Genomic DNA, 26328 nt, shown 5'->3' on the forward strand with positions numbered 1-26328 from the left:
CCCTCCCTCCCCCTCTCTCCCTCCCTCCCTCCCTCTCTCGGTGTTTCAAGACACCTCTGTGTTATTGCCCTAAGATGTCCTAGCACTCGCTTTTTAGACCAAACTGGTCTCGAATCCACAGAGATTCCCCTGCCTCCCGATTGCTGGAATTAAAGGTGTCTTGTGTGTAGTTTTAACAGGTCCAACCACGCCATGGTTTAAGTTTCCAGTCGACCGTGAGAAATGGAAGGACCAAAGGTGGGGCGGGCAGAACAAGAGGAACTACATTTCCCAGCAGGCCACGGGGTAGGGTGGCTGTAGGGTTGCTCCGGCCATTCCTGCGGTCCACGAGTGGAGTCGTAGCTCCGGTTTCCCGTCCGGGGCTCGCAGAAGCATGGATGTCGACAGCCGGTGGCGGAACCTGCCCAGCGGGCCCAGCCTAAAGCATTTAACCGACCCCTCGTACGCGGTTCCTCCGGAGCAGCAAAAGGCGGCGTTGCAGGACCTGACGCGGGCGCACGTGGACTCCTTCAACTACGCAGTGCTGGAGGGGCTGAGCCACGCGGTGCAGGTGAGTGGAGCGCACTCTCTGCTCCGGAGCCCGAACCCTCGGCCGGAGGGTCCCTGAGGTTGGAGGAGGTGGCCGGGAGGCCACAGTATGACCTCAAATAGTGATGCAAGCTCACCCTACAGTTCTTTGGGATAGTTCAGAGAGAAAACAACTTATAGCCTAGTGATGGAGGGAAACATGTATTTGTGATTTCTGGATTTATATGTGGGTACGAGCCCTGGTTTTGGGTACTGTGAAAGGAGAGTGAGGACGTGATCTATTTGAGACTGTTTTCCGCCCATTGACAGCGCTCACGCCTTTTCACACCTGGAGTCTTACGTTCTAAAACTACCTCAGAAGGTTCCAAGCTGATTCAGACAGGCTGCAGCAGAGCACATCCTTCAGTTTGCTTCCCTTAGAGTTTCCTTTGGGGGCCAGGAGAGCGGGAACGGTTCGAGACAGGGTTTCGGTAGCGTTTGCTGTCCAGGAACTCCGTAGACCAAGGCTGGCCTCGGACTCACAGACATCTGCCTGCCTCTGCCTTCAAGTACTGGGATTAAAGGTGTGTACCACCACCCAGCTTCTTTTAAGAATTTGCAAGAGGGCTGGAGAGATGGCTCAGTGGTTAAGAGCACTGATTGCTCTTCCAGAAGTCCTGAGTTCAAATCCCAGCAACCACATGGTGGCTCACAACCATCTGTATGAGATCTGATGCCCTCTTCTAGGGTGTCTGAAGACAGCTACAGTGTACTTATATATAATAAATAAATCTTTAAAAAAAAAAAGAATTTGCAAGAGAAAAACTTGCCACCTCTTCTGAGTTGGGCCTGTTGAGGAAGATTAAAAAAAAAAAAAAAAAGCCCAGGGGATCATTGTAACCATGGTAGCAGAGTTCAGGAAAGGACGATAAGGCAAGGTCTCTTTTTGTTAGCATCTGTAGTCCTGGCACTACGCTCTGAGAGTAAGACACCTCTCAGGTTTAAGTGTACCTCACCCTTGTTGGTTGTGTAGGGGTAGCAGGCACCTACAAGCAGTCAATGGCATTCTCTTGAGAACTGCTCTAAGATGTAGAGCTTTTTTAGTCAGGAGCACCATGGAAGTGCAACTATTCCAGGTGTTTAGAAAGGTCTACATTAGATAAGGTTAAGAGAAGAAGATGGTGCGTTCCCTCTGGAGGGAGTAGGTTCGGGGAGGGACATATGTAGTAGACGGTACCCTGAGGTTTTGTTGTCAAACAACTGTATTGTGAGAATTAGGGATGGAGAGATGTGGGAGAGCTTTGACTGTCTGACTGATACTTGGAAATACAGAAGCCATTTACAATTCTTTGAATTGCCAGGCTTCAGTCTGAGGGAATAAAATATACAGAGCTGAACATTTAGATCATCATGTACTTGCCGGTAAAAAAAGCAGTTCTCCTTGTCTTCCTATGCGCAGAGAAGGTGGACTCTTGGCTTAGCGTTTTCTGTGTCTGTAGCACCTACTGCAGAATCAGATACACAGCGCACCATTAAAAAAGCCCTTGGTAAACACATTATAATTAAAGAGTTGGCGAAGTAACCAGTTAGGTATAGCTTTAGTCCCTTTTAGATTTGCTGCGTGGTAGATGTCAGTGAGTGTAGACCATGGTGATTTCAGAGACTCTTAGTGAAGAGTGTGTTAAAAAATGTAAGTGACTTAGCAGGGTGAATTGTCTTTCAGGCCATACCTCCCTTCGAATTTGCTTTCAAAGATGAGCGCATATCTCTTACTATTGTGGACGCTGCCATCAGTCCACCCGCAGTGCCCAAAGGGACCATCTGCAAAGAGCTCAACATTTATCCAGCTGAGTGCCGTGGCCGGAGGAGCACGTACCGAGGGAAGCTGACGGTGAGCATCAGTGGTGGCAGGCAGCCGTCCCTGCACACTTGAGACTAGGGCTGGGGCCTAATAAGGTTATAGGAAAGGCCTGCTTCCTTAGCGTTGCCACTGAAATGATCGTGTCTTCCTCTAAAGGGATCGAGTGTCATCTGAAACATGAAGTCAGTACCTCCTTTTAATATATGAGATGTCTCAGTGGTTAGGAGCACTGCCTTTTCTTCTAGAGGACCAGGGTTTGGTTCCCGGCACCATGGAGGCTCACAGCTGCCAGGAACTCCAGTTCCAGCAGGTCTAAGCCCCTCTTCTGGCCTCCACTGGCACCAGACACACATCTGGTACACAGACGTACATGCAGGCAAAACATTCATATGCAAAATAAAAACAAATACATCTAAATTTTTATTTAAATATTTATTCTGTCATCTCAAGATAATTTCATTTTTTTTTTCTTTTACTTGCCTACAGGCTGATATCAGCTGGGCCGTGAATGGAGTCCCCAAAGGCATCATTAAACAATTTCTTGGCTATGTTCCCATCATGGTGAAGTCCAAGCTTTGCAACTTATACAACCTTCCTCCTCAAGTCCTCATTGAGCACCACGAGGAGGCAGAGGTGAGTGCAGGGATCTAGGCTGCAGGGCAGCAGCAGAGGCTGGGGTTGGAGGTGAGGAACAGGAAGCTGGACCACTGATACGGGTCTGTGCTGTGCCTGACTCTTACCACAGTCTGTTGAGGCCGCGTGAACGCGGTCATACGTTAAGAGTGTTGTTTTGAGCAATGTAATAGGAAAAGGTCTTTTCCTTCTCCCTTTTCCTCCCCCTTATCCCTTTCTCTCTTCCTCCTTCTTCCTGAGCATTGAACCCAGGGCCTTTGCATGTGTGAAACTTACACTCCCCACCCAAATTCTCTTTTATTGCCTTCCTTTCTTTCTTTTTATTTTGGTAGTGGAAGGGTCTTGCTGTGTGTCCTTGGCTGGCCTGAACGTCACTGTGTTCATCAGTCATGCTGCCCTTCATGTCACCTTAAATGCACCCCCACCCCACCCCGGGATTAAAGGTGTATCATCAAGCCTGGCTATATAGTTATTGTGGTCGGGGCAAGGGAAGTGAGGGGTCGCTTTAGTCACATGGTATCCTCCACACATATGTAGAGGTCAGAGGATCAGAGGACACGTCAGGTGTTGGTTAGGGCTTGAACTCAGGTCTTTAGACTCTACAGCAAATTCCTTTACCTGCTGAGCCATGATTCTGGTCCTGGGTTTCCGAATCATGCATATGTACATGAGTACTGAATCACAGAAGTATGGTAGGAACGGCCTGTAAAGTTCCCTGAGCTTACTGAGCGATTCGTAGCCTTTCCTTTGTTTCTTCAGCTGTGTAAGGTGGCTCTGGGCTGTTGAGTTGAAGTAAAGAGGATGTGCAGACTGCCTGTTCCTGAGACTGTGAGGCCTTGGGAAGGTGTGGGTGTCAAATCAGGAGGTGACACTCAGCCACTCTGTTCATCAGTGTAGGGCTTGGGAGAATTTAAGTCACCCCAACCTCATTTTCTCTCGTGAGGAGGGCATATCTATCATTAGGAGAACGGTGTGCTCCATTCACAGAGCCGCAGCGGTGGGCCTGCTTGGTAGCAGATTAGTAAAGTCTCTTTTTATCGCTAAACGTATTTTCCTGTATTTTCTAGTCTAGATTTCTAGTTAGCAGAACTCTCACATAGCCTCTTTCTTTGTCATTTTTCCTTAACTTACCCAGGAGCCTGTTTGGAAACAAAAGTGCTTAGTATTTTTATCTTTAGATTTTGGAGCAAGTTTTGTTTGTTTAAATGGTACTGGAAATTGAAATAATTTGGGACAGAATGAAAAGTTTGACTGAGCCTGTCTAGTTAGAAGGGATGGATGGCCCTGTTTTCCTGACTCTGTTCTCTCTGTCTGTTGGACCACACTCATGTATTTGACAAAGCTTCCTCTGGAGCTTGTACTGTTTCTAGAGACCAGTGTGTCCCTTTCACCAGTGTGTGCCTCTTCTGAAGATTGCACTTCATGTAGCTAGAAATAACTTTGTGTCCAGTTGTTTGACAGACTACCCATGTCTTTGGCAGGAAATGGGCGGTTATTTTATAATCAACGGCATTGAGAAAGTCATCCGCATGTTGATTATGCCTCGGAGAAATTTTCCCATCGCAATGATAAGACCGAAATGGAAAAGCAGAGGGCTCGGCTACACTCAGTTCGGTGAGTCCTAGTGTACATCGGAATGTCGCTTTAGACAACCTGAAAACCACTAACAACTGTATAAAGTATTTATTGTGTTCCTCTTATATTATTTTTGTTTTTCCATTTAGCATTTCTGTAAGATTCAGGGTGGAGGTTAGCGAGAAATGTTGATCAAAATGTAGACTTTAAGTTACAGGCTAAGTATGGGGCCGGGAAATGGTTCAGTGGGAAAACACTGGGGATTTAGTTTGGGTCCCTAATCATCCTCATTTAAAAACAACAGGGGGAGGGGTTGGGGATTTAGCTCAGTGGTAGAGCGCTAAGGCCCTGGGTTCGGTCCCCAGCTCCGGAAAAAAAAAGAAAAGAAAAGAAAAGAAAAAACAAAAACAAAAACAAACAGGGCTGGAGAGATGACTTAGCGGTTAAGAGCACTGACTACTCTTCCAGAGGTCCTGAGTTCAATTCCCAGCAACCACATGGTGGCTCACAACCATCTGTAAAGAGATCTGGTGCCCTCTTCTGGTGTATCTGAAGACAGCTACAGTGTACTCATATATAATAAATTAATAAATCTTTAAAAAAAAAAAAAAACAGGGGGAGGGGGTATGGCAGGGCACATATCTGATCCTAGCACTTGGAGGGGAGAGGACAGGAGCCCCATGCAGGAGCTACAGCTAGTTTAGCCAAGGTAGAAAGTTCCAAAGAAAAGCAAAGTGGAGAAGTGAGTAAGGAAGACGCCTGGATGCCAGTCTCTGGTCTCTGCCTGTGCCTGTGTGGAAGAGTAACACACATGCACACGCATGCACAGGCACACATGCACACACATACTACCTGTGCCTGCGTGGGAGAGCAGTGCCCCCCACATATGAACACACAGACAGACTTGAATACAATCTAGTGCTAGTGTTCAGCACTGTGACTGTAGTTAATAATACTGTTTTTGCTTATTTGAAATTTTAAAATGGAGGCTAGAGTGATGACCCAGAGGTTAAGAGCACTGATTGCTCTTCCGAAGGTCCTAAGTTCAATTCCCAGCAACCCCATGGCGGCTCACAACCATCTGTAATGGAATCCGATGCCCTCTTGTGGTGCATCTAAAGATAGCTACAGTGTACCCATACATAAAATAAACAAATCTTTTTAAAAAAATTAAAAGTGGAGGAGATTTTTAAGTGTCTTGATCCCACTGTACATCATGCACAGTTGGCAACTGTATGTGGCAATTGATGTTTTAATCAATTTGATTATGGTATTTGCTGTGGATGTTTCTCAACTAGTAGGGTTCTGTCCTAATAAACCTGTAGTAAATTGAAAGTATTATGCATTAAAAATGCACTTAAAGGGGCTGGAGGGATAGCAGTTGAAGAGCTTGTTTTAATCTTCAGAGAACCTGAGTTCAGTTCACAGCAGCCATGTTGTGCAGTGCTTGTGCTATCCATCCATCCATCCATCTATCTATCTATATATATATATATTTTTTTTTTGTATTTATTTTTTTTTAAATGCACTTAGATCCAGGCATGGTGGTGTATGCCTTTAGTCCCAGCCCTGGGGAAGCAGAGGCAGATGGAGCTCTGAGTTCAAGACCAGCCTGGTCTACATTGTCAGTTCAAGGACAGAACTATCAATAGACCCTGTCTCCGAGAGAGAGAGAGAGACAGAGAGAGAGAGACAGAGAGAGAGAGAGAGAGACAGAGACAGACAGACAGACAGAAGTCCTTAGAGGCAGGGACTGGTTTGGTAGAGAGCTTGTCTGACCTCAGAAGTTTCTGGGCTCATCCTTGACACTGCACACATAATAATGCTCTCAATGCACTAATCTGCACACATAGTAGCTTAGCTTGCCAAGCCTAAATGTGCTCAGACAGTTATTAATACAGTAGCATACACTTTGGAAAAATCACCTAAAACAAAGCCTGTTTTTATGAGCAAGTGTTGATCAACTTGTGCTCACACACAGATTGTGAAAACACTGTTCAAAAACATTGGCAACCCTGGACACTGAAGAGTATCAGTTTTTCCTTTTGATCTCTGGGCTGGTTGGGAGCTGTGGCTCACTGCTGCTATCCAGCTTCCTGAGAAAATACACAGCACTGTTAGCCTAGGAGTGGGTCTCATTTCATGTATATCCATCAAATCGCATTACTATGTATGGGATTTACTAAGAGAACTTAAGATATACCCAGAAAGTGATTTCATAATGAAAACCCTTTGTATATTTTTAATCTGGAAGACTTCATCTATTTCCGGTATCGTTTCTGAAAATGGAGGCTAGCCTGACTGAGAACTTGTGACCAAAGGCTTCAGAGGCCCCCTGGTTCAGGCTGCCTGGCACACCCTCGGGGGACAGGGCGTGGTTAGTCTGTGTTCTTATGCTGCCTGTGACTGTGCCTGGCATCATAAGCTAGCATATGGCATTCTCTATTAAACTTTTACATTTTATGTACATTTACATTACATAATGTCTTTATAGTTGAGATAAAACATCCTGTAAATGTTACCATAGATACAACACCTAGGAGAACAGCATCTCAGCACATCAAAACATGTATCCATTGGTCCTTTTTTTTTTTTTTTTTTTTTTTTTTGGGTTCTTTTTTTTGGAGCTGGGGACCGAACCCAGGGCCTTGCGCTTCCTAGGCAAGCGCTCTACCACTGAGCTAAATCCCCAACCCCCCATTGGTCCTTTTTTGTAGTGTCTATAAACCTGAAGTCTGAGTTCTGCTGTTCTCCATCAGGATGTTGGATAAGCAACCATGTCTGGACCAGTCCCGCAGGGCAGTGAGGATAGGAAGTGCACTTTGCAGGGTAATCCAAATAAAAGGTGCTACAGGACGTGGGCCACAGCTGGTGGGAAATTTGAAAGTTTGACCAAATTCATAGCTTCATTTATTTCACAGAGTAACCCTGAAAATATTTGGCAGTGGTCTACAGACATTTTTGATTGCCATCCTTGGTTAATTTAATCTCTGGTCGCTCTTGTGTTTTGTTTCGTTTGAAATAGGTTCTCTCTAGGTAGTCCTGGCTGTCCTAGAACTCATTATGTAGACCAAACTGGCCTCAAACTTACAGAGATCTGTCTGCATCTGCCTCCCAAGTGCTGGGACCAGTGTGTGCTACCACTCACTCTGGGCCTTGGCTCATCTTAACAAGTGGTTTGCCATTGATTATGGTAGGAGTCAGAAGGAAAATGAACTCTGCCCATGATTCCTTGCTGTTTCTTTGAACAGGGGTTTCCATTCACTGTGTGAGAGAGGAGCACTCTGCTGTCAATATGAACCTTCACTATGTGGAGAACGGCACGGTCATGTTAAACTTTATTTACCGCAAAGAGCTGTTTTTCCTTCCTTTGGGATTTGCACTTAAGGTGAGATGACATGGATGTCTGTCTTTGCTATGAATAGACGCATTGGAAGCTGTGTCCTGCACACGGGGTGGCGGGGTGGTTTCTCTTTATTAAAACATACATGTGCATGCATGTTATCCAAGCATTTTGGTAATCTGAGACTGGAGGTTGCAAGTTCTAGGCCAGCTAGAGCAACATACCAAGTCTTTGTCTCCTCCAGCCTCCCCAACCCCCAACTAAAAACCAAACCAAACCATACATGCTGTATTAATTAGCCCCTCGTCCAGTCTTAAAATCAGTAGCTTGAAATACCAATGAACATTTTTTCTCTCAGTTTCTGGGGTTGTAGAATTTGGGAGGAGCCTGACTCCATAGGCTACATTGAAGTGTTTGAGGTGTTGTGAGCTGGCGAGATGGCTCCCTGGGGAAAAGCACCTGCTACGCAAGTCTGACAGCCTGAATTCAGCCCCCAGAATCCACGGCGGCAGGAGAGGCCTGACTCCCTAGAGCTTGTCCTCCTTCACCTCCGTATGTGTGTTTACTCAGGCACCCCCTTCTCTCTCCCTCAAAGAATTAAACTGTATAATAGGTGAAGTGGTGCGATCGAGTGGTTGCCCAGGCTGGCCTGATGGCTGTTGGCAGGAGGTTGAGGCAGTCTGCTTATGACCTAACCTGGGAATCTGGCGTCTCCCTTTTCTGTTGTGTTTTTCCTGGTGATGTAGGACAGCCCTAATTCATAATGGGAGGAGATGATTCCAGTTTTGAATACCCAGTAGTAGATCACTGGGGTTTGCTGTTTGGCTGATATAAAAAGAAAGCTTTATTTTGGAGGGCCGGTTCTGCTTGGGCGTTAAAAACGATGAGAAGATTAGTGCAGCGTGTGTGTTTGGTTTGGTTTTGGTGGGGAGCGGGGATGAGCAGTAGCTCAGTGAAATAAATGTTTGGTTGTTGTTAAAAAGAAAGATCTACTTTAAAAAATGTATTTTCTGTTTCAGGCACTTGTGAGCTTTTCTGACTATCAGATTTTCCAGGAGCTCATCAAAGGCAAAGAGGAGGACTCTTTCTTTAAGAATTCTGTTTCTCAGATGCTGAGGATTGTAATGGAGGAGGGTTGTCACACACAGAAGCAGGTCCTCGACTATCTGGGCGAACGCTTCAGAGTAAAGCTCAGTCTTCCCGATTGGTACCCTAATGCGGAAGCTGCCGAGTTCCTGTTTAAGTATGTGTGCTTTCGGGGTGAAAGGGGTGGAAGGGGTTCGTGCCTAGGAAGTGAGCCTGGTGGGAAGGTGGTCCTATCCAGGAAGGAGGCTCTCTTCTTGTGTTCTGCAATAATTCCAGATCGGCACCAGTGTCCATGTAAGACAATAGTCACTAGTGCTGATATTTTGTTACGGTTACAATGCTCACTTTGTCTCTACATCCATGCACATTTCCTCTCTGTACCTTTGAAAGTTGTGGGGCCATATTTCCTTGTGACAATGGCTTTGTATTATATAAACACTGTATTAAAGGAGCATGGTTCCAGACCACCATGGTGGGAGCCAAGCAATTGAGATGCGGCCATTGTTGCTGAGAAAATTAAGTCTTACTTTGAACTGAACCAGAGTAGCTATGTGTGGTTACTTGCTCCCTGCCATACTGGTGAGCATAGCTCCTGACTTTGGCACTATTCCGTTAGAGTTGCAAGTGAAGGTAAAAAGCAGTTTGGGGAATAAGAAATGTCACCTAAACAAGAACCAGGCCCCTGGTTGTAGGAAATGGAGTGGGAGAAAGCAGACCTGCTCTACCTGGTGTTTCTTTCTCAGCCAGTGCATCTGCATCCACTTGAAATCCAACACTGACAAGTTTTACCTGCTCTGTCTCATGACCCGGAAGCTCTTTGCTTTAGCCAGAGGAGAGTGCATGGAGGACAATCCTGACAGTTTAGTGAATCAAGAAGTCCTTACCCCTGGGCAGCTCTTCCTGATGTTTCTGAAGGTGAGTGCCTGCTGCTGTGCTTGAGCCACTGTGCCCTGGGGTGATTGGATGCAGTTTTCTGTGTGTTGATAATTCCTAGTGTGAGCATTTTACATCCTCTCTTCTTTGTTTAGCAGTGAGGGACTTACTCAAAACTCTGGCTTATACCAGGCCTAGATATCTGTGTGTCATCTGTATGTATGTAATTTTGTTTCCGTGTAAAATCTGGGGTTCCCAAATATGAGGGGTTTCCTGAGAGCGACCTGGCTCCCTCCTTCCCTTTCTCCCTTCCTCTTTTTCTTTGGTTTTCAAGACAAGGTTTCTTATAGACCAGGCTGTTCTCTGCCTCGAAAGCTCTGGGATTAGGGGTGAGTACCACCACTACCTGACTGACTCAGTTAAAGGATTTCTTCAGTTGAATCCATTTTTTTCCCAACAATAGAATTTCATTCCTCACAGCTAGAAACCCTTCTATTATGAATACTTACAGCATATTTCCCTTATCCACTCCTCAGTTCTTAGACACCTAGGCTTAGCTGTTCATAGCTTAGCTGTTGTAATTAGTGCCTCGGTAACGTGGATGCGCAAGAATCTTTGACACATTGATTGACACCCTTCAGAACCACTCGGAGTGTGGGCCTGTTTTGAGGAACCCTCTGCTGACATCCATGCCAGCATCAGTGGCTCAGGACTCCCTTTTGTCTGCATCTTCTCTGTCGGGATACTTATTTTCTTGATGACTGCCATTCTGATGTGTTGAGATGGAATGCCTTGTTCTATTTGCATTTCCCTGTGACTGGTTTTGTTGAACATTTCTTTATATGTTTATTGCCCACTTGTACTTCATTGTCTGAGAACTGTCCCTTCATTTCTTTAGCTCATTTCTTTTGGGTTGTTTGAATTTTTCTGTGTGTTTGGGGGTGGGGGGATGGTTATGAGTCCGTACCTGTTCTTGTGTGTGTCCAGGTATTGGGGCACTTTTTTTAAGATAGGGTCTCAGTGAACCCGGAGCTCACTGATTTGGTTGGGCTGGGTGGCCGCCAAGCTCCAGGGACCTGCCTGTTTCCGTCTCACCAGCGCTGGGCCTAGGTGTGTGCCCGCTGGCAGCTGTGCTGTGCTTTGTAAGTGGGCGCTAGGATCCAGACTCAGTTCCCTATGCTTGCAAGGCCAGCATGCCACCAACCAAGCCATCTCCTCTGTTTCATTTCTCGTTTTCCAGTGTTTGGACAGCGTGTCTCTTTACCAGCTCAGGCTGGCCTCTGACATAAAGCCTCCTCCTGTCCTGAGCCCTTCTTCACATATGGAGATTATAGCCCTGCCTGTTTCCTTCCATATATATATATATAGTCTAACGGAAACATCAAATCTTGGTTGTAGCGCTGACGACCAAGCAATTACTGTATGGAAATCCTTGGGTACAGTCATAGTCTTTGCGTTTCGTTTCATGCCTTTAAGTTCATGTGCTTGCTAACATTTATTTGCAATACTTTAATAAGGAGTGTGTGTGTGTGTGTGTGTGTGTGTGTGTGTGTGTGTGTGTGTGTGTGTGTGTGTGGTTTTGACAAAATGCCTGACCAAAGCTAGCATGTGGCAGAGAGAGTTTATTTGTTGCGCTCGTGGTTTTAGGGAATATAATTTGTCACAGTAGAAAGGGGGTTCTGGATGTAGTGTGGGAAGGTGAAGGGAGGAGCAGAGCCAGCTCTGGGGGCCAGGTCCACTAGCCAGATTCCATTTTCCAGAGGACATGGATGTTGGAAACTGATTTTGTGGCCTCTGCAAGAGCAGTGTATGCTCTTGACCACTGAGCAGTCTCTCCAGCCCCTGACCTGGACTTCCTGTCTGTCTTTAGAAGTGCCTGAGCGTCACTTGTACACTGAAGGACTGGCTTTCAGGGGTGCCCTGTAGATGTGTTCTTTGTCACTGTGTAACAGTAGGCCTTTGCTGGACCCTGTCTGTAGAGTATGGGGGTAGATACAGCTTTTGAGATAATTAAAGCGTGTGCTACTTTAAATTTAACATTTTTATCTCTTAGGAAAAGATGGAGAATTGGCTACTGTCTATTAAAATAGCTTTAGATAAAAGGGCTCAGAAGACCAATGTTTCCATAAACAATGAAAATTTGATGAAGATTTTTAGTATGGGAACAGAGCTAACAAGACCATTTGAATATCTTCTTGCTACTGGAAATCTGCGTTCTAAAACAGGTAAAATTAAACAGGTAGGCCATATTTTTTTCAAATTTTCATTATTATATTAATTAAAATATGCTGCTGAGGAATTTCAGAGTAAGCTCGCCCTCACTAATGTCAGATTTCATGTTATGGTAAATTTTGTCAGATGCCTGCCACCCTGAAGGGTTCAGTGAGGTGTCAGTCGGGTAAATCTAGTGCTAGCTAACAGACATGTTCCCGGGACTCCTAGAAAGTGATGACGGTTATGTCTGGAGCAGGATTACTGATTGCAGTCTTGAAGGTTTTGATACATCCCCGCCCTGAAACAGTGGTGTTGGAATGAATTGGGAAAATAAAAAGGACAGTTGGGATCCAGAAATCTGCTTTTGTTTTTCTGACAGACACTCCTGATGCCACTTCTCTCGTGACCGGGTCAGCAAGTGCTTGTTTAGCTCCAGGGCTCTCAGATCAGTCTAACTGGGTTCTTTCCATTCACCTGATCTAATACTGCATATGTTGCAGTAACCTGCTTTTGTGTTTAGTGGAGAACTGGGAATTGAACGCAGGGCCACTTGGGTATTAGGCTAATGCTCTTAGCACTGAGCTACATCCCCAGCCCCTGAAGTTTTATCATTTTATCACAACGAAACTATTTAGGGTTTCTAAACAAGAGTTTGCCCTGTTTTGAGTGACTTTGTTTTTTGTTTTTTGTTTTTTGTTTTTTGTTTTTTTTTTTTTTTTAACTCAGGTCTTGGCTTCATGCAGGATTCTGGCCTGTGTGTTGTGGCTGACAAGCTGAACTTCATTCGCTATCTCTCCCATTTCCGCTGTGTGCACAGAGGGGCTGACTTTGCCAAGATGAGGACCACCACCGTGCGCAAGCTGCTGCCAGAATCCTGGGGCTTCCTCTGCCCTGTGCACACCCCAGACGGGGCACCGTGTGGGCTGCTGAACCACCTGACTGCTGTGTGTGAGGTTGTTACCAAGTTTGTGTACACAGCATCTATTCCAGCCTTGCTCTGTGGCTTAGGTAGGAACAGTGAACAGCCTTGCTGTGTTTCACCACTTTGAACAGCGTCAGGCCATGAAGTTACTCTTGGGACTCAGCAAAGGCATTTCTTCACTCCTCCGAGCATGAGTTGGGCTATGTTCTGAGCTTCTCTCTCGGGCGGTCTTTGGAGCTGAAATAAGTTCAATGTCCTCAGTATTGTCCCTTTTTGATAAAATGAGATGATAGAAAGATATGGGATGGGACAGCAGTTAGTATCCAAGTTTAGATGCCGTTGTGTAAATTTAGGGTCTCTCTCCTTTGTCCCTAGTGGACCTTTGCATTTCTCAGTAGAAAGCGGTGGTGGTTTGAGGGAATTCCATTAAAAAGGAGCTTATCCTGTTCCTGTATCGCTGATGCCATTGGTCAACGATCTTTGCTCCTGGTACCTTGCAGCTGCTATCTCTGCTTTCAAGGAAACTCAGCCATATTCTTCTAGGCTTGGTAGTTGAGTATTTTATACCATTTAGTCCTGGGCTTTTCCAGTCGAAGTATAAAACCATAGTACTGTGCTTTTATCGGGGGAGGGGGGGTAGCGTGCAGTCTCTAGTGGATTGAGGTTTATGAAATGCAACTTAGAACTCATAAGGGTCGGGTGATGGGGGCTTCAGGTAACCAGAAGGATAATGAGTCAAAAGTCGAGACTTTGTGTAAAATAGTTCACCCAGCTGGAAAGTAACCATTGAAAGGGGTCTTCAGAGAAAGAGATAAATCTTAGTCAAGAGTCAGGAGATAGAAATGGAGTAATCTGTCCATTTGTTGACTACAAGGCAAAGAATAGTTTTGTTCTATCACTGATTAAAATCAAACCAGGTATAGTGGCACCCACCTATAACCCCAGCACTTGGGTGGTGGAGGCAGGAGGATGAGAAGTTCAAGCTACATAGGAAGTGTGAGGTCTGCTTGGGTTACATGCCTGTCTCAGTCCAGAAGGAAGCAGAGAGAAAAGGTTAAAGTAGAGAGGTAGATAGTATATCCCGCCATGGAGGAAGAGACAGGGAGTCATTTGCTCTGGCTCTGAGGAATAGGGCAGAATAAAAGGCTATCCTTGGAGGGCTGGTGTGGGCAACACATGAAGTCCTGAGTGGGAACCTTTGACACTTGGGAAAATGCTGGCTGCTTTCACATGGCATTTCTGTGTGCAAGCGTCCTTTTCCCTTAACTACAGTTGGTTCTCATTTGCAGCCCTGTATTGTATTAAATTCACTGCCAGTGCTGTCAGCCCATACTGAACCATTACTTCTGGGGAACTGGAGGGCTCAGCACTCTCAAGTCTAACCTTGAACTCTGAGCCAGCAGCCCCAAGCTTATCTGACTTTCTCTGAGGCCTGTGACAGCCACGATGTACTTAGGAACACTAGGCTTCCCCCAGCACTAAGGGTTTTCATGGCCTTGAACAGACATGGAAAGGCTTTCCTGCAGTTTGATCAGAGACAAGATGGCCAGGTATGTGCAGCAGGAAACTCACATTTCTGCCATGTGACCTCAAAAGAATTATAATTTTGTGCTTACAAATAAAATGTGTATGCAGGTGTATGTCCCAAGTAAGGGAACTGCAGATAAGGAGGGTCAGCAATAGTTGGAGATTTCTAGGGAGAGGGGATTAAGTGAGCAGGCTTTAGGCATCGGCGTGTGAAAAAGCAGACCTTGCAAACCTTCCCTGCACCCAGCCATCTTCTCACGGGAGAGGTTACTAGATGCTTGTGTGTCCTTGGTGAAGCAGTTTACAGACATGCAGATATGAGAGCGTCTGTGTTGTACAGTTAGGGCAGTTGGACAGCTAAACTGAGAAAGCCGTTGTTGACTGCCCTTGATTGCTCTGCTTGTCCCTCCCAGGAGTCACTCCTGTTGATGCAGCACCATGTCGACCGTATAGTGACTGCTACCCTGTCCTGCTGGATGGCGTCATGGTGGGCTGGGTGGATAAGGAGCTGGCTCCTGAAGTGGCAGACACTCTCCGTCGATTTAAGGTACTCATCTGTGGGTTGTCTTACTTATCTGTGGGTCTGGTTTTTAGCCCTTCCCTAGTTGGTGAGGTGTCCCAGCGACGGGTCTGCAGTGGCCAAGCAGACCGCAAGTGGAAGCTAATTCCAGAAGTACCTCGCTCTTCCCCTGGTGGTGTCTTGCCTTGTGTGAGGGGTCATGACAGATACGTGACCTATAAGCATGCATTGGTCATTTTATTTACTGCCTGTGTGACCAGTTAGACTTCGTAGGAATGCCAGCAGTTGGCTACTGTGGCTGCCCCCAGTTGTCTGCCCTGGGGGGCGTTAATCTGACCCTCTTCGCCTGGGCACGGTGCAGTAAGTTCTTCAGGGGTAGCTTGTGGACCTGCTGAGTTCCCATTACTCCCTCGGTCGTCCTGTGCTGGTTTGCTCATCGCTGTGGACATTGTCTGTGCTCACTTAGTCCACACAGGCCTTGGCCATCTTCCTACTCAGTTTCCCAGGAAGCTAGGGTTACAAGCCTAGACCCCCAACCAGTCAAGAGTTCTTTATTTCTACTCTTCCTAAGTTTGCTGCCTCTGCTGAGGTCTGTGTTAGTGAGCTAAATATTTTTATCTTGGTTTTATGATTTTAACATCTTTCTTTCTGTAGTTTGGCTTTCTTTTTTCTCTTTTTTCTTCATTATTAACTCTTGCGTTAATTTGGACTAGTGAAATGGCACAGTGGGCACAGGCACACACTCAGACCTAGTGATCTGCGCTTGATCCCCAGATCAGACAAGGTCACAAAAGAGCTGACTTCCGAGACTCCTCTGCTGCACACTCACGCTCACGGGCCTGTACCCGTGCGTACGATGAATCCATTAGAACTCGAGGATTGGAGAGATTGCTCAGTGGTTAGGAGCACCGGCTGCTCCTCCACGGTTCCCAGCACCCATGTGGTGGTCCACGGCTGCCTACAGCTCCGGTTTCAGGGGGTCCCACTCCTTCCTTTGAGCTCCATGGGCACCAGGCACAACATGGCACATATATACATATGCAGGCAAACTGCTCATACATGCAAAGTGAAATAATTAAATCTGAAACAGTTAACAAGAGAATTCAGTTTGGTCCAGGCATCCAAGCCAATGAAAGGCTGAGATGGGGATGGCTGTAATAACCCGTTTGTCTTTCATTCTTTTCTCCCTTTCTTGGGCCTCTTTTGGTATCTGTGTGGTGAGCTTTACCCACTTCACAGACATCAAAGATGTGATATGGCTGTGCTAGCTGAGATTGAAGACAGCACGGCCAGTTTCTAGCTCAGTACTGCCAGGGTTGGACTGTCATCTTTTAATGTCATTTCCTGGGTCCTCCCTCTACACAGTCTCCATTCGTCTTTATTGATAATGTGCTCAGCTGTGGATCCCTTAAACATATGTAGCATTTAGAATCTTTTTTCAAATTACTGTAGTTTGGATTTGTATTTCTCCCTTTTCTTAGGAATTTTAATTTATTTTTTATGCATGCATGCAGTGCCTGTGAAGGCCAGAGGAGGGCGCTGGATCCCTGGGAGTGGAGCTCTTGGCAGTTATAAGCTACCTGACTTGGGTGTTGGGAACTGAACCCTGGTCCTCTGTGAGACCAGTAAGTGCTCTTAACCACTGAGCCATTTCTCCAGCCCTGTTTTGGGGTTGTCATTGTTGTGTGTGGCATGTTTTATGATTTTAAAAATGTGTGTGTGTGTGTGTGTGTGTGTGTGTGTGTGTGTGTGTGTGTGTGTGTTTGGGTATACACACATGAATATAGTGCCTATTGTATGTACTCTTTGTAGCCATCTCTGCAACCCTGTTTTGTTTGTTTTTAATTTCCAAATGGAGGACCCTTTTCCTGTAATTGTTGGACAGGAGAGGAAATTCACTAATGCATATTTCAAACAGAGGAGAATAAGCCTGCCTTTTAAACACTCCTTTGCCATTTCTCGTGGCCAGAGTGCGGGGTGAGACCGGGATGGACAGCTGTGGCTCCAGTCTACTAGGTTTATTAGAGGATGACATCATTCTTAGATGCTGCTTCTCTCCTGCTCTGCCTGGCTCCCCGTAGCAGGGCGGCTGGGATAAGACATTTACTCTTCACTCAACCCTGTTTTGTTAAAACAGGTGTTGAGAGAAAGGAGAGTTCCTCCCTGGATGGAGGTGGCCCTGATTCCCATGACAGGAAAGCCAAGCCTGTACCCAGGGCTGTTCCTCTTCACCACTCCCTGCAGGCTGGTGAGGCCTGTGCAGAACCTGGAGCTGGGCAAAGAAGAGCTCGTTGGAACTATGGAGCAGGTAGGTACCCGCTGCAGTGCTGCTTCTGTAGAACGCAGCGTGCAGAGCCTCAGCCATCGCTTTCTAAAGTATTTGATAGGAGTCAAGCTGACGCTCTGGCTCTCTTTGCCCAGTGCTGCTGTCTTGCCACGCTTCCAGGAACCTGGGGGAGGGAGGCTTGGTGCTCACATGACTACCCTTTGTGCTGTCCAGCATTCAGTTCCTTTACACTTGGCTCTGTCCCAGTTGCTAAGACCAAGGCATCCTGTTGACTCGTCTCGGTCATCACCTACGTCTTTGCCATTGACAAATAGATTTGTGCCTACTTTAGAAAACTGAAGCTGGGTGTTGTGGTGCACAGTACCCAGCCTTGGGGAGGCAGAGGTAGGCAGATCTGAATTCAAGGACAGCCAGGGCTACACAGAGAAACCCTGTCCAAAATAAATGAACATTTGTCTTCCTTTCTGGCCCTCCACAGTTGGACAGGGTAGATACAGGATGACTATCTCAGGGAAAGCATTAGGGAGGTCCTTCAGTGGCGGAAAGCTTGGCATGAAGACTCTAGGTCCTAACTCTAGCACCTTAATAGCAGGGAGTAGGACATCTGTCTGGAAGCGGTCCGTGCTTCTGGCAGAGCTCATAAGTGATTTGGGTGATACAAGCACTTGGCAGCCCCAGCACCAGCCCCTGGGAAGCAGCACGACCGCCACAGGATTTCATGCCTCTGCCTTCCTGCCCTCCCTCTGCTCCAGCTCTTCATGAACATTGCCATCTTCGAGGACGAGGTTTTTGGTGGAGTTTCCACACACCAGGAGCTCTTCCCTCACAGCCTGCTGAGCGTGATAGCCAACTTCATCCCCTTCTCTGATCACAACCAGAGTCCTCGGAACATGTACCAGTGCCAGATGGGTAAGGTGGGTGGGGAGGGTTGGGGGTGAGCACAGCACAAAAAGCATTTGTAAATTAAGTTGAAATGATCAAACTTACAGTGAGTTTCAAGAATAGTATGAAGAATGCCCACAGATGAGTCATCTGTTGTGTCCCCAGTTTGCCCAGTTTGCTTTTTCAAGCATAATGGTGCCTTCCCCCACACATCAGTAAATGTCTGCAAGAGCAGTATGCACTCCATATTTTAGTCCTCATTCTCTTTGAAGGGAGGTGGGGAAGCAAAGGCCTGTGTCCAGTTCTCTTGTGTCCCATTAGTGTGTGTGTTTGTCTTCCGTGGTGCAGAAGAACTCTGTTTTGCATTTTCAAAGATGGCTTCTCTGCTGAGGTCCTGTGACTTGCACCGTTACCATCAGGTGCTTCCTTACTGCTTTCAGTACTCCTCATGTCTGTCTGAGTCACGCTCTCAGCATTCGTCATTTCTTTACCCCCCACTCCCACCCCCACCCCCACCCCCAGCCTTCCTTAGGCTGGTCTTGAACTCTGTATCCTCCAGCCTCTGTCATCCCACACCACACTTGGATCCTTGTGGCATATTGTTGTTCACTTAATACAGAGCCTCTTGTGGTCATTATTCCGAAATTTCTTTTTCATGCTCACCTGAAGGACATCTTCACTGACTATATAATCCTGAGTGGACATGTCCTTTTATTTCACTGTGTCTGTTACTTCTAACTAGAAGGCAGGGCTTGCAAATTATAGTTTTCCTGCTTAGTGTACTGTTTTCCCTCTCTTTAAGATTTGTTCTGAAGCTGGACAAGATGGCGTACATACCTTTAATCCCAGCTCTCAGGGGGCAGAGGCAGGCAGATCTCTTGAGATTGCAGCCAGCCTGGTCTACAGAGCAAGTTCCAGGACAGTCAGGGCTACACAGAAAAACCCTGACTTGAAAATACAAAACAAAAGGACTTGTTCTTTATTTTTGTTTTCAGGAGATTAGCTGTATGTCTAGATGTGACTCTCTTTGTGTTCTGATAGCATTTACTGGTCTTTATAAGAAAAAAACTGATCAACTTTGGAACATTTTCAAGGGTTTCAAAACTTATTTCTTCCTCTTTATTGCTTCTCCTCTTTCAAGACTTAGCCATGCGTTTCATAAATAACCCTGTGGTTATTCACCTTGCTGTGTGTGCAGGTTATGTGTGTGGGTGTGCACATTGCAGCATGAGTGTGGAGGTCAGGGGACAGGGCAGCATGAGGGTGGAGGTCATAGGACAGCATGAGGGTGGAGGTCAGAGGACAGGGCAGCATGAGGGTGAAGGCCAGAGGGCAGGGCAACATGAGGGTGAGGTCAGAGGGCAGGGCAACATGAGGGTGAGGTCAGAGGACAGGGCAGCATGAGGGTAGAAGTCAGAGGACGGCATGAGGGTGGAGGTCAGAGGGCAGCTTTGTGGAATAGTCTCTCTTCTTGCCTTTATGCTGGTTCTAGGAGTTGAACTCCAGTTGTCTTTCGGTCTAGACCTGTTGTGTTGGGGTGTTTGTTCTTGTTACCAGTTTGTTTTCTGGGGATTTGTTCCCTCTTCACTATGGGCTTGTTTTCCTGTGTATGTTGAGCCTGATTAGTGGATGCTGTAAAGTTACTGTTCCAATGTTGGGGTGGTCCCAGGACTGCTGTCCACTGACTGTAGTTTTTCTTGAGTGTGAGTTATGTTTACTGTTTACACTATGTTATAGTGTTTCAGTAATCTCTGTGTCAGCTAACGTCACTGGTAGCCCTTTAAGCTAGGCCCCTGATAGGCCTCTCTGAAGGTGCGGTCAGCCGCCAGTCTTTTTTTTTTTTTTTTTTTGGTTCTTTTTTTTCGGAGCTGGGGACCGAACCCAGGGCCTTGCGCTTCCTAGGCAAGCTCTCTACCACTGAGCTAAATCCCCAACCCCCAGCCGCCAGTCTTGACTGATGTTTAACTGGGTTCTTAGTCTCAGTTAAGCTACTTGGCTCAGTCTCATGCAGTTCTCACCAAAGGTTTACACTCAACATATGTGCAGAGTAAAGGCTCTTCCTCTGTTAGCCACATTTAAAAAAAGGGGGGGGGGGTTGGGGGATTTAGCTCAGTGGTAGAGCACTTGCCTAGCAAGCACAAGGCCCTGGGTTAGGTCCCCAGCTCCGGGAAAAAAAAAAAAAAAGAAAAACAAACAAACAAACAAAAAAATACCTCTTACTTTCCAGCAGCTGCCATGCTATGAATTCTTTTCCTTGATTTTTCTAAACATTAAATAATTAAAAACTTATTTTATTATTTTTATTTTTGAAATCTCAAAGCCCATCCTCAATGACACACATTTCCTCCAACAAGGCCACACCTACCCCAGCAGGCCACACCTACCCTAGCAGGCCACACCTGCCCCAGCAAGGCCACACCTACCCCAGCAAGGCCACACTTACCCCAGCAAGGCCACACCTACCCCAGCAAGGCTACTAATCCCTCTCTAGCTGTGCCACTTCTGATGCCTGAGCATTCAGACATAGGAGCTTGTTTGGGTTTACTGTACCAGGTAGTGCAGTCTGTCGAGGCAAGAGGTGCAGGGTCAGCCGGCCACACAGCATGGGGAGCGGGAGCAGTGACTCTTTGCGCTCAGTTTGCTTTCTCCTTTAGATCCAGTCTGGGAGCTGAGCTCTAAGTTTAAGGCCTGTCTCCTACCTCGGTTCACCTCACCTAGATAATCCCATGTAGACACATCCAGAGATTTGTTTCTATGTAATTTCTACATCTAGTCAAGCTGACAGTCCAGTAGCCATCATTTCTGTATACATATTTGGTTTTAAAATCGTCCTGCTCTGAAAGGATTTCTTGTAAAGGAATGCACAGATGCACCCCTTACCTGTGCCCAGAATTTACAAACACTGTCACAAATTACAAATTACAAATTCTGTGTGTGTATCCACAGGGGTCCTATACTTGTCAGTGTCCTCTGCAGCTCGCAGTGTTCCCATTATATTGCAAATGATAGCATCTGCTGTGTGTCACAAGCGTCTGTAAATAGTGTGTACATTAAACGCAGTTCTGAACTCTAGGCCTGCGTTATTTCAGTCCAGGCGGTGCTGATATTCTTGGTTCTCAAAGCTGATGTTAGTCTCATAAGCAGAGCCACCATGCTTGCCTTACTCATTCTGTGGTGTGTGTTTAGCTCTTTGCAGTTTTGGGAAGCGCTCTGAGAGTTGAGGATTGAAAACAAAGCCTTTTTTTTTCTTCTGTAGGTAAGCAGACCATGGGCTTCCCGCTGCTCACCTACCAAGACCGATCAGATAATAAACTCTATCGTCTCCAGACACCCCAGAGCCCTCTAGTGAGACCGTGCATGTATGATCATTATGACATGGACAACTATCCCATCGGGACAAACGCCATTGTGGCTGTGATCTCCTACACTGGCTATGATATGGAGGACGCCATGGTGAGCGTTCGAGTTCTACCTCTGTAATCCTTGTTCTTAACTGTAAACATCCTCACTGTGAGGTTACTGACACAGTGTTTGTGTGCCCTCAAGGCCATAAAAGTAAATGCATTTGTTCTTGAAATGGTTAATTCCTGGTCTGCGATGAATGGAGGGAGACATTGAAAGATACTCAGTGTGTGTATACCTTCCATATCTGCAGACACACTGTGAGTAAAGGTTGATGTGAGGTTGCTATATTCACCCTTTACCTTGGATTATGTCTTAAGCCATATCTGGGGCTTGATAGTGTTAGAACTTTGGAAATGTGGTTTCAAAATCAAATGCCGGTTACCTTAAACCAAATATTAGTACAGCCTTAACTGGTTATATTTTGAAAGAATTGGTTTGCTCTCAGTCTCATAAATTAATTGGATTCTTTGACTCCACAGATTGTAAACAAGGCCTCCTGGGAACGAGGCTTTGCTCATGGAAGTGTCTACAAGTCTGAGTTCATAGACCTCTCTGAGAAATTTAAGCAAGGGGATGATAGTCTGGTATTTGGGGTCAAACCTGGTGACCCACGGGTTATGCAGAAGCTGGACAATGATGGCTTGCCATTCATAGGAGCAAAGCTGGAGTTTGGTGATCCTTACTACGGCTACCTAAACCTTAACACCGGAGAAGGCTTCGTGGTTTACTATAAGTAAGTGTGGGGACATGTTGGACTACTGGTTGGTTAGTGAGTGGAAAAGTGTGCCACTGGGAGCCTGATTGGTCTGGAGGACACTGTACTGACCAACCTGGCCCAGATGTGATGAGTGATCCCTCTGCCTCTTAAGTGATGGGATTATAGGCCTATGTTGCCACATTTGGCTTATGGGCTGTTTCTTAGTGAAATTACTGGAGGTCAATTAAGTTGTCTTCTAACAGAAGAAACAACTTTAGGTAATAAGCTAGTTATTGTTTTAAATCTCTGCTGTGCTAACAAATAGATAAGACTGGGAAATGAAAGAAATTCTCTCTGTTCTGTGGGCTAGGGCGTTCAGGGTTAAAGGTGAATCCTCATGATGGCCCTGTCTTAGAGTCCTCACACGGGGATGGAAAGGCAAATATAGTGAACAGCTCAGAGCCCTTCCGTGAAACCCCTATCTATCAGGGAGACTCTCTCCTCAGGACCTAAATCTGTCCTGAAGGCCTGACTTCTGACACCACAGCAGGAGAGGTGGTGGCGTGACCTAGCGGTGAACACACGTGGTTGATGTTATTCATGGTCACTGCAGAAATGAGCACTGTGCTGTGTTTGGTGTCTTACTTTTGTGGTAACTTTCTATGGTCATTTCCTTAAACATGGCATTAGGGGTGAATCCTAGCCAAAATACTGGGTTCTTAGGCCTCTTTATAAAGATGAATAATTATCTTAGCTGATTTTTTTTTTTTTCTCTTTTGGAGCTGGGGACCAAACCCAGGGCCTTGCGCTTGTTAGGCAAGCGCTCTACCACTGAGCTAAATCCCCAACCCCCATCTTAGCTGATTTATAATGACAGCTTCAGTGGACTTGCCTAGAAGATTTTCATTTGCTAATATTCTCTCAGATAAACACAATTAGTAATCCTAGTCATGAATATCATCTAACATCTATTTACATTGTGAGCAGATGGGGAGCATTATATATATATATATATATATATATATATGTATATGTATATATATATATATATATATATATATATATATTCTGAAACATTAATCATGTCCACAGGGTTTAAATATTTTTAAGTTCAAACCAAGCTTGACTAGGCTCTTTGTCACATGCCTGTTCCTAGCACATGGGAGACAGAGACAGGGAGATCACTGCAAGTTCTAGGTCAGCCAGGGCTAGACACTCACAAACAGAACAAGCTGCTTGACTTCTTATTTCATGCATTTTCTTTAGGAGTAAAGAAAACTGTGTTGTGGACAACATCAAAGTGTGCAGTAATGACACAGGAAGTGGGAAGTTCAAGTGCGTCTGCGTCACCGTCCGAGTCCCCCGGAACCCAACTATTGGAGATAAGTTTGCCAGCCGCCACGGACAGAAGGGCATTTTGAGCAGATTGTGGCCAGCTGAGGACATGCCTTTCACAGAGAGTGGGATGATGCCGGACATTCTGTTTAATCCTCATGGGTTTCCCTCCCGTATGACCATAGGTATGTTAATCGAGAGTATGGCTGGGAAGTCAGCAGCTTTGCATGGTCTCTGCCATGATGCAACACCCTTCATCTTCTCCGAGGAGAACTCTGCCCTAGAGTACTTTGGTGAGATGTTAAAGGCTGCCGGCTACAACTTCTATGGCACGGAGAGATTGTACAGCGGCATCAGCGGGATGGAGCTGGAGGCTGACATTTTCATTGGTGTGGTTTATTACCAGCGCCTACGACACATGGTGTCAGACAAATTTCAAGTCAGAACAACTGGAGCCAGGGACAAAGTCACCAACCAGCCCATCGGAGGCAGGAACGTCCAGGGTGGGATCCGATTTGGGGAGATGGAGCGGGATGCTCTGTTGGCGCACGGCACATCTTTCCTTCTGCATGACCGCCTCTTCAACTGCTCCGACCGCTCTGTGGCCCACGTATGCGTGAAGTGTGGCAGTTTGCTTTCTCCGCTGCTCGAGAAGCCTCCCCCATCTTGGTCTGCGATGCGTAACAGAAAATACAACTGCACCGTCTGTGGCCGCAGTGACTCCATCGACACTGTCTCTGTGCCGTATGTTTTCCGGTACTTTGTAGCTGAGCTGGCTGCCATGAACATCAAAGTGAAACTGGACGTCATTTAACTTGATCACGGCCATCTGCGCTAGGAGAAGAGAACAAAAGGTGCCTTTAATCCAGTGAGGATACTATGGGTCTGCTCTGGGTCTATATAAGAATTTCAGTACGGAAATGTCTCAGTAACCTACTGAAGTTGGTTTTGGTACATTCATTTTTAAAAAAAAAATTATGTGCCTTCTTTAAAAAATGACTTAATTGATAATAGGTCATGCAGGGCCCTTCTGGGCCCAGGTTCACTCGCTGTTCCCTGCTTTGAGTAGTAGAGTGTGTCCGCCGTCTAGAGCAGGGCAGTACAATAAACAGAAAATGGAAGCCATATGGTAATATTTATTTTTTCTAAAGATTTATTTATTTTATTTATATGAGTACACTGTAGCTGTCTTCAGACACACCAGAAGAGGGCATCAGATCCCATTACAGATGGATGTAAGCCACCATATGGTTGCTGGGATTTGAACTCAGGACCTATGGAAAAGCAGTCAGTGCTCTTAACCACTGAGCCATCTCTCCAGCCCGTAATATTTATTTTTATATACATATAAACTAAAGCTATTTTGTATATATAATTTGCTGGGTGGATTGGAATGTAGGTGTGGTCCGTGTTGTCATTATCACAGTCAAGGGGACTGACTAGATGTATTGATCAATGTTGGTCATGGGTGCCACAGTAGAGAGAAGCCCACCAAGGTGCTAATGATTTCCATAGGAGCAAAGGGCTTCAGCCTTCTTGAAAAGACTGACCCCAACTAGCACATTTCAGTTACTTTTATTCAGTCATTACACAAATTAATTGGGTCTGGGAAAGGTTCCAACTGCCAAAGTTATCTTGCTTGCCCTTGCTGCCTGAGAAAGCATAAAACCCATACAAATCCCCTTTGACCGTGCCTAGCCAGAATCAAAGGAAGAACTCTAGGATTGCCAGGAGTGTCTCGGTACCAAGGAAGGTCTGTGCGACTGAAAACTCATGTAGCAGCAAGTACACTTCGAGGGAGGCAGCATTTCTTGAAGGTTCAACAGTCTCAAAAAGGTTTTCTTAGCCTCTACTTACTCACCCAACATAGCAGAGACTTTGTTGCACAATTTCACGCAGACCAGACACAAAGACTTCCTGTACATTGCACTACACAGATCTGTCATCTCCAGTTTCCTTGTGCACCTTTGAGTGGTGTGTGTGTGTGTGTGTGTGTGTGGTGTAAGTTGAGATGACCTTTTCAGAGTTACAAGTGAGTGTGTATAAGTTGAGATGTCGTCTTCACAGTTCCAAATGCAGCGCAGGTATCAGCTACAAGTGCTGGCCTGTCAGTTTGGCTTTCCTTCTAACTCAGAGTGGGATCATGCAGCACCTGTCCTGTGTGATTGCCATGTTTCACATAGCATGACACCCCCCCCCCCCACTGTCAGCCATTTTTTAAAATGGTGGGACTTCCTCCTTTAAAGCTGGATATATCTGATTAGTGAGTAACTATGTTTATTTGGGTTTTTTTCCTTAATCTTTGTATGTGTTTCTCAGTGCTTGTTAGGATTCTGTGTGTATGCTTCTGTATAACATACTGTTCCCTGTTAATGGGCGTTTGAGTTTTTCCATAAGGAAAACACCTTGTATTGTTGATACTTCTCCCTTGTTATTAATAGCTCAGCTTTAGACCCAGACACACCCTATTCTCTATCTCTCCATGATCCTATACCTGGGGTTACGGTGTAGATCTAGTGTCGAAAATATTTGTGTTTTAAGGGTTTTGAGGGTAGGATTCATTATGAAGCCAAAATTGCTTAGCCATCTCCTTGCTCCAGCCTCCAGAGTGTGAGAATTATCAACATATCCCACAATACCCCGTTAAATTTTTTAAAATTA

General features: G+C 45.9%; 1 protein-coding gene and 1 long non-coding RNA gene across 2 annotated transcripts; both read left to right on the forward strand.

The window, feature by feature from the left end:
* Positions 1-313: 313 nt before the first annotated feature.
* Polr1b (RNA polymerase I subunit B) lies at positions 314-24792 on the forward strand. The gene is made up of 15 exons (NM_031773.2): positions 314-550; positions 2231-2398; positions 2855-3001; positions 4483-4615; positions 7828-7964; positions 8939-9162; positions 9749-9920; positions 11932-12103; positions 12819-13100; positions 14955-15088; positions 17199-17369; positions 18101-18257; positions 21487-21683; positions 22115-22368; positions 23599-24792. Exons 1-15 carry the CDS (start codon positions 374-376, stop codon positions 24479-24481), a joined length of 3408 nt encoding a protein of 1135 aa, NP_113961.2. The 5' UTR covers positions 314-373; the 3' UTR covers positions 24482-24792.
* Positions 18268-20681, forward strand: LOC134486439 (uncharacterized). Its single transcript, XR_010065373.1, has 2 exons — positions 18268-19469; positions 19525-20681. It is a non-coding gene; the product is annotated as an uncharacterized LOC134486439 (long non-coding RNA).
* Positions 24793-26328: the final 1536 nt, after the last annotated feature.

Source organism: Rattus norvegicus, chromosome 3 (assembly GCF_036323735.1).
Source record: "Rattus norvegicus strain BN/NHsdMcwi chromosome 3, GRCr8, whole genome shotgun sequence".
Taxonomy (NCBI): Eukaryota; Metazoa; Chordata; class Mammalia; order Rodentia; family Muridae; genus Rattus; species Rattus norvegicus.

What these genes read in the sequence shown, in the direction of transcription:
- Polr1b (NM_031773.2), top strand. Translation starts at nt 374, where the DNA reads ATGGATGTCGACAGCCGGTGGCGGAACCTGCCCAGCGGGCCCAGCCTA. An exon ending in TCTTCCTGATGTTTCTGAAG is followed by an intron (nt 9,921 to 11,931) that starts GTGAGTGCCTGC and finishes TTTATCTCTTAG; the next exon opens with GAAAAGATGGAGAATTGGCT. An exon ending in AAATCTGCGTTCTAAAACAG is followed by an intron (nt 12,104 to 12,818) that starts GTAAAATTAAAC and finishes TTTTTAACTCAG; the next exon opens with GTCTTGGCTTCATGCAGGAT.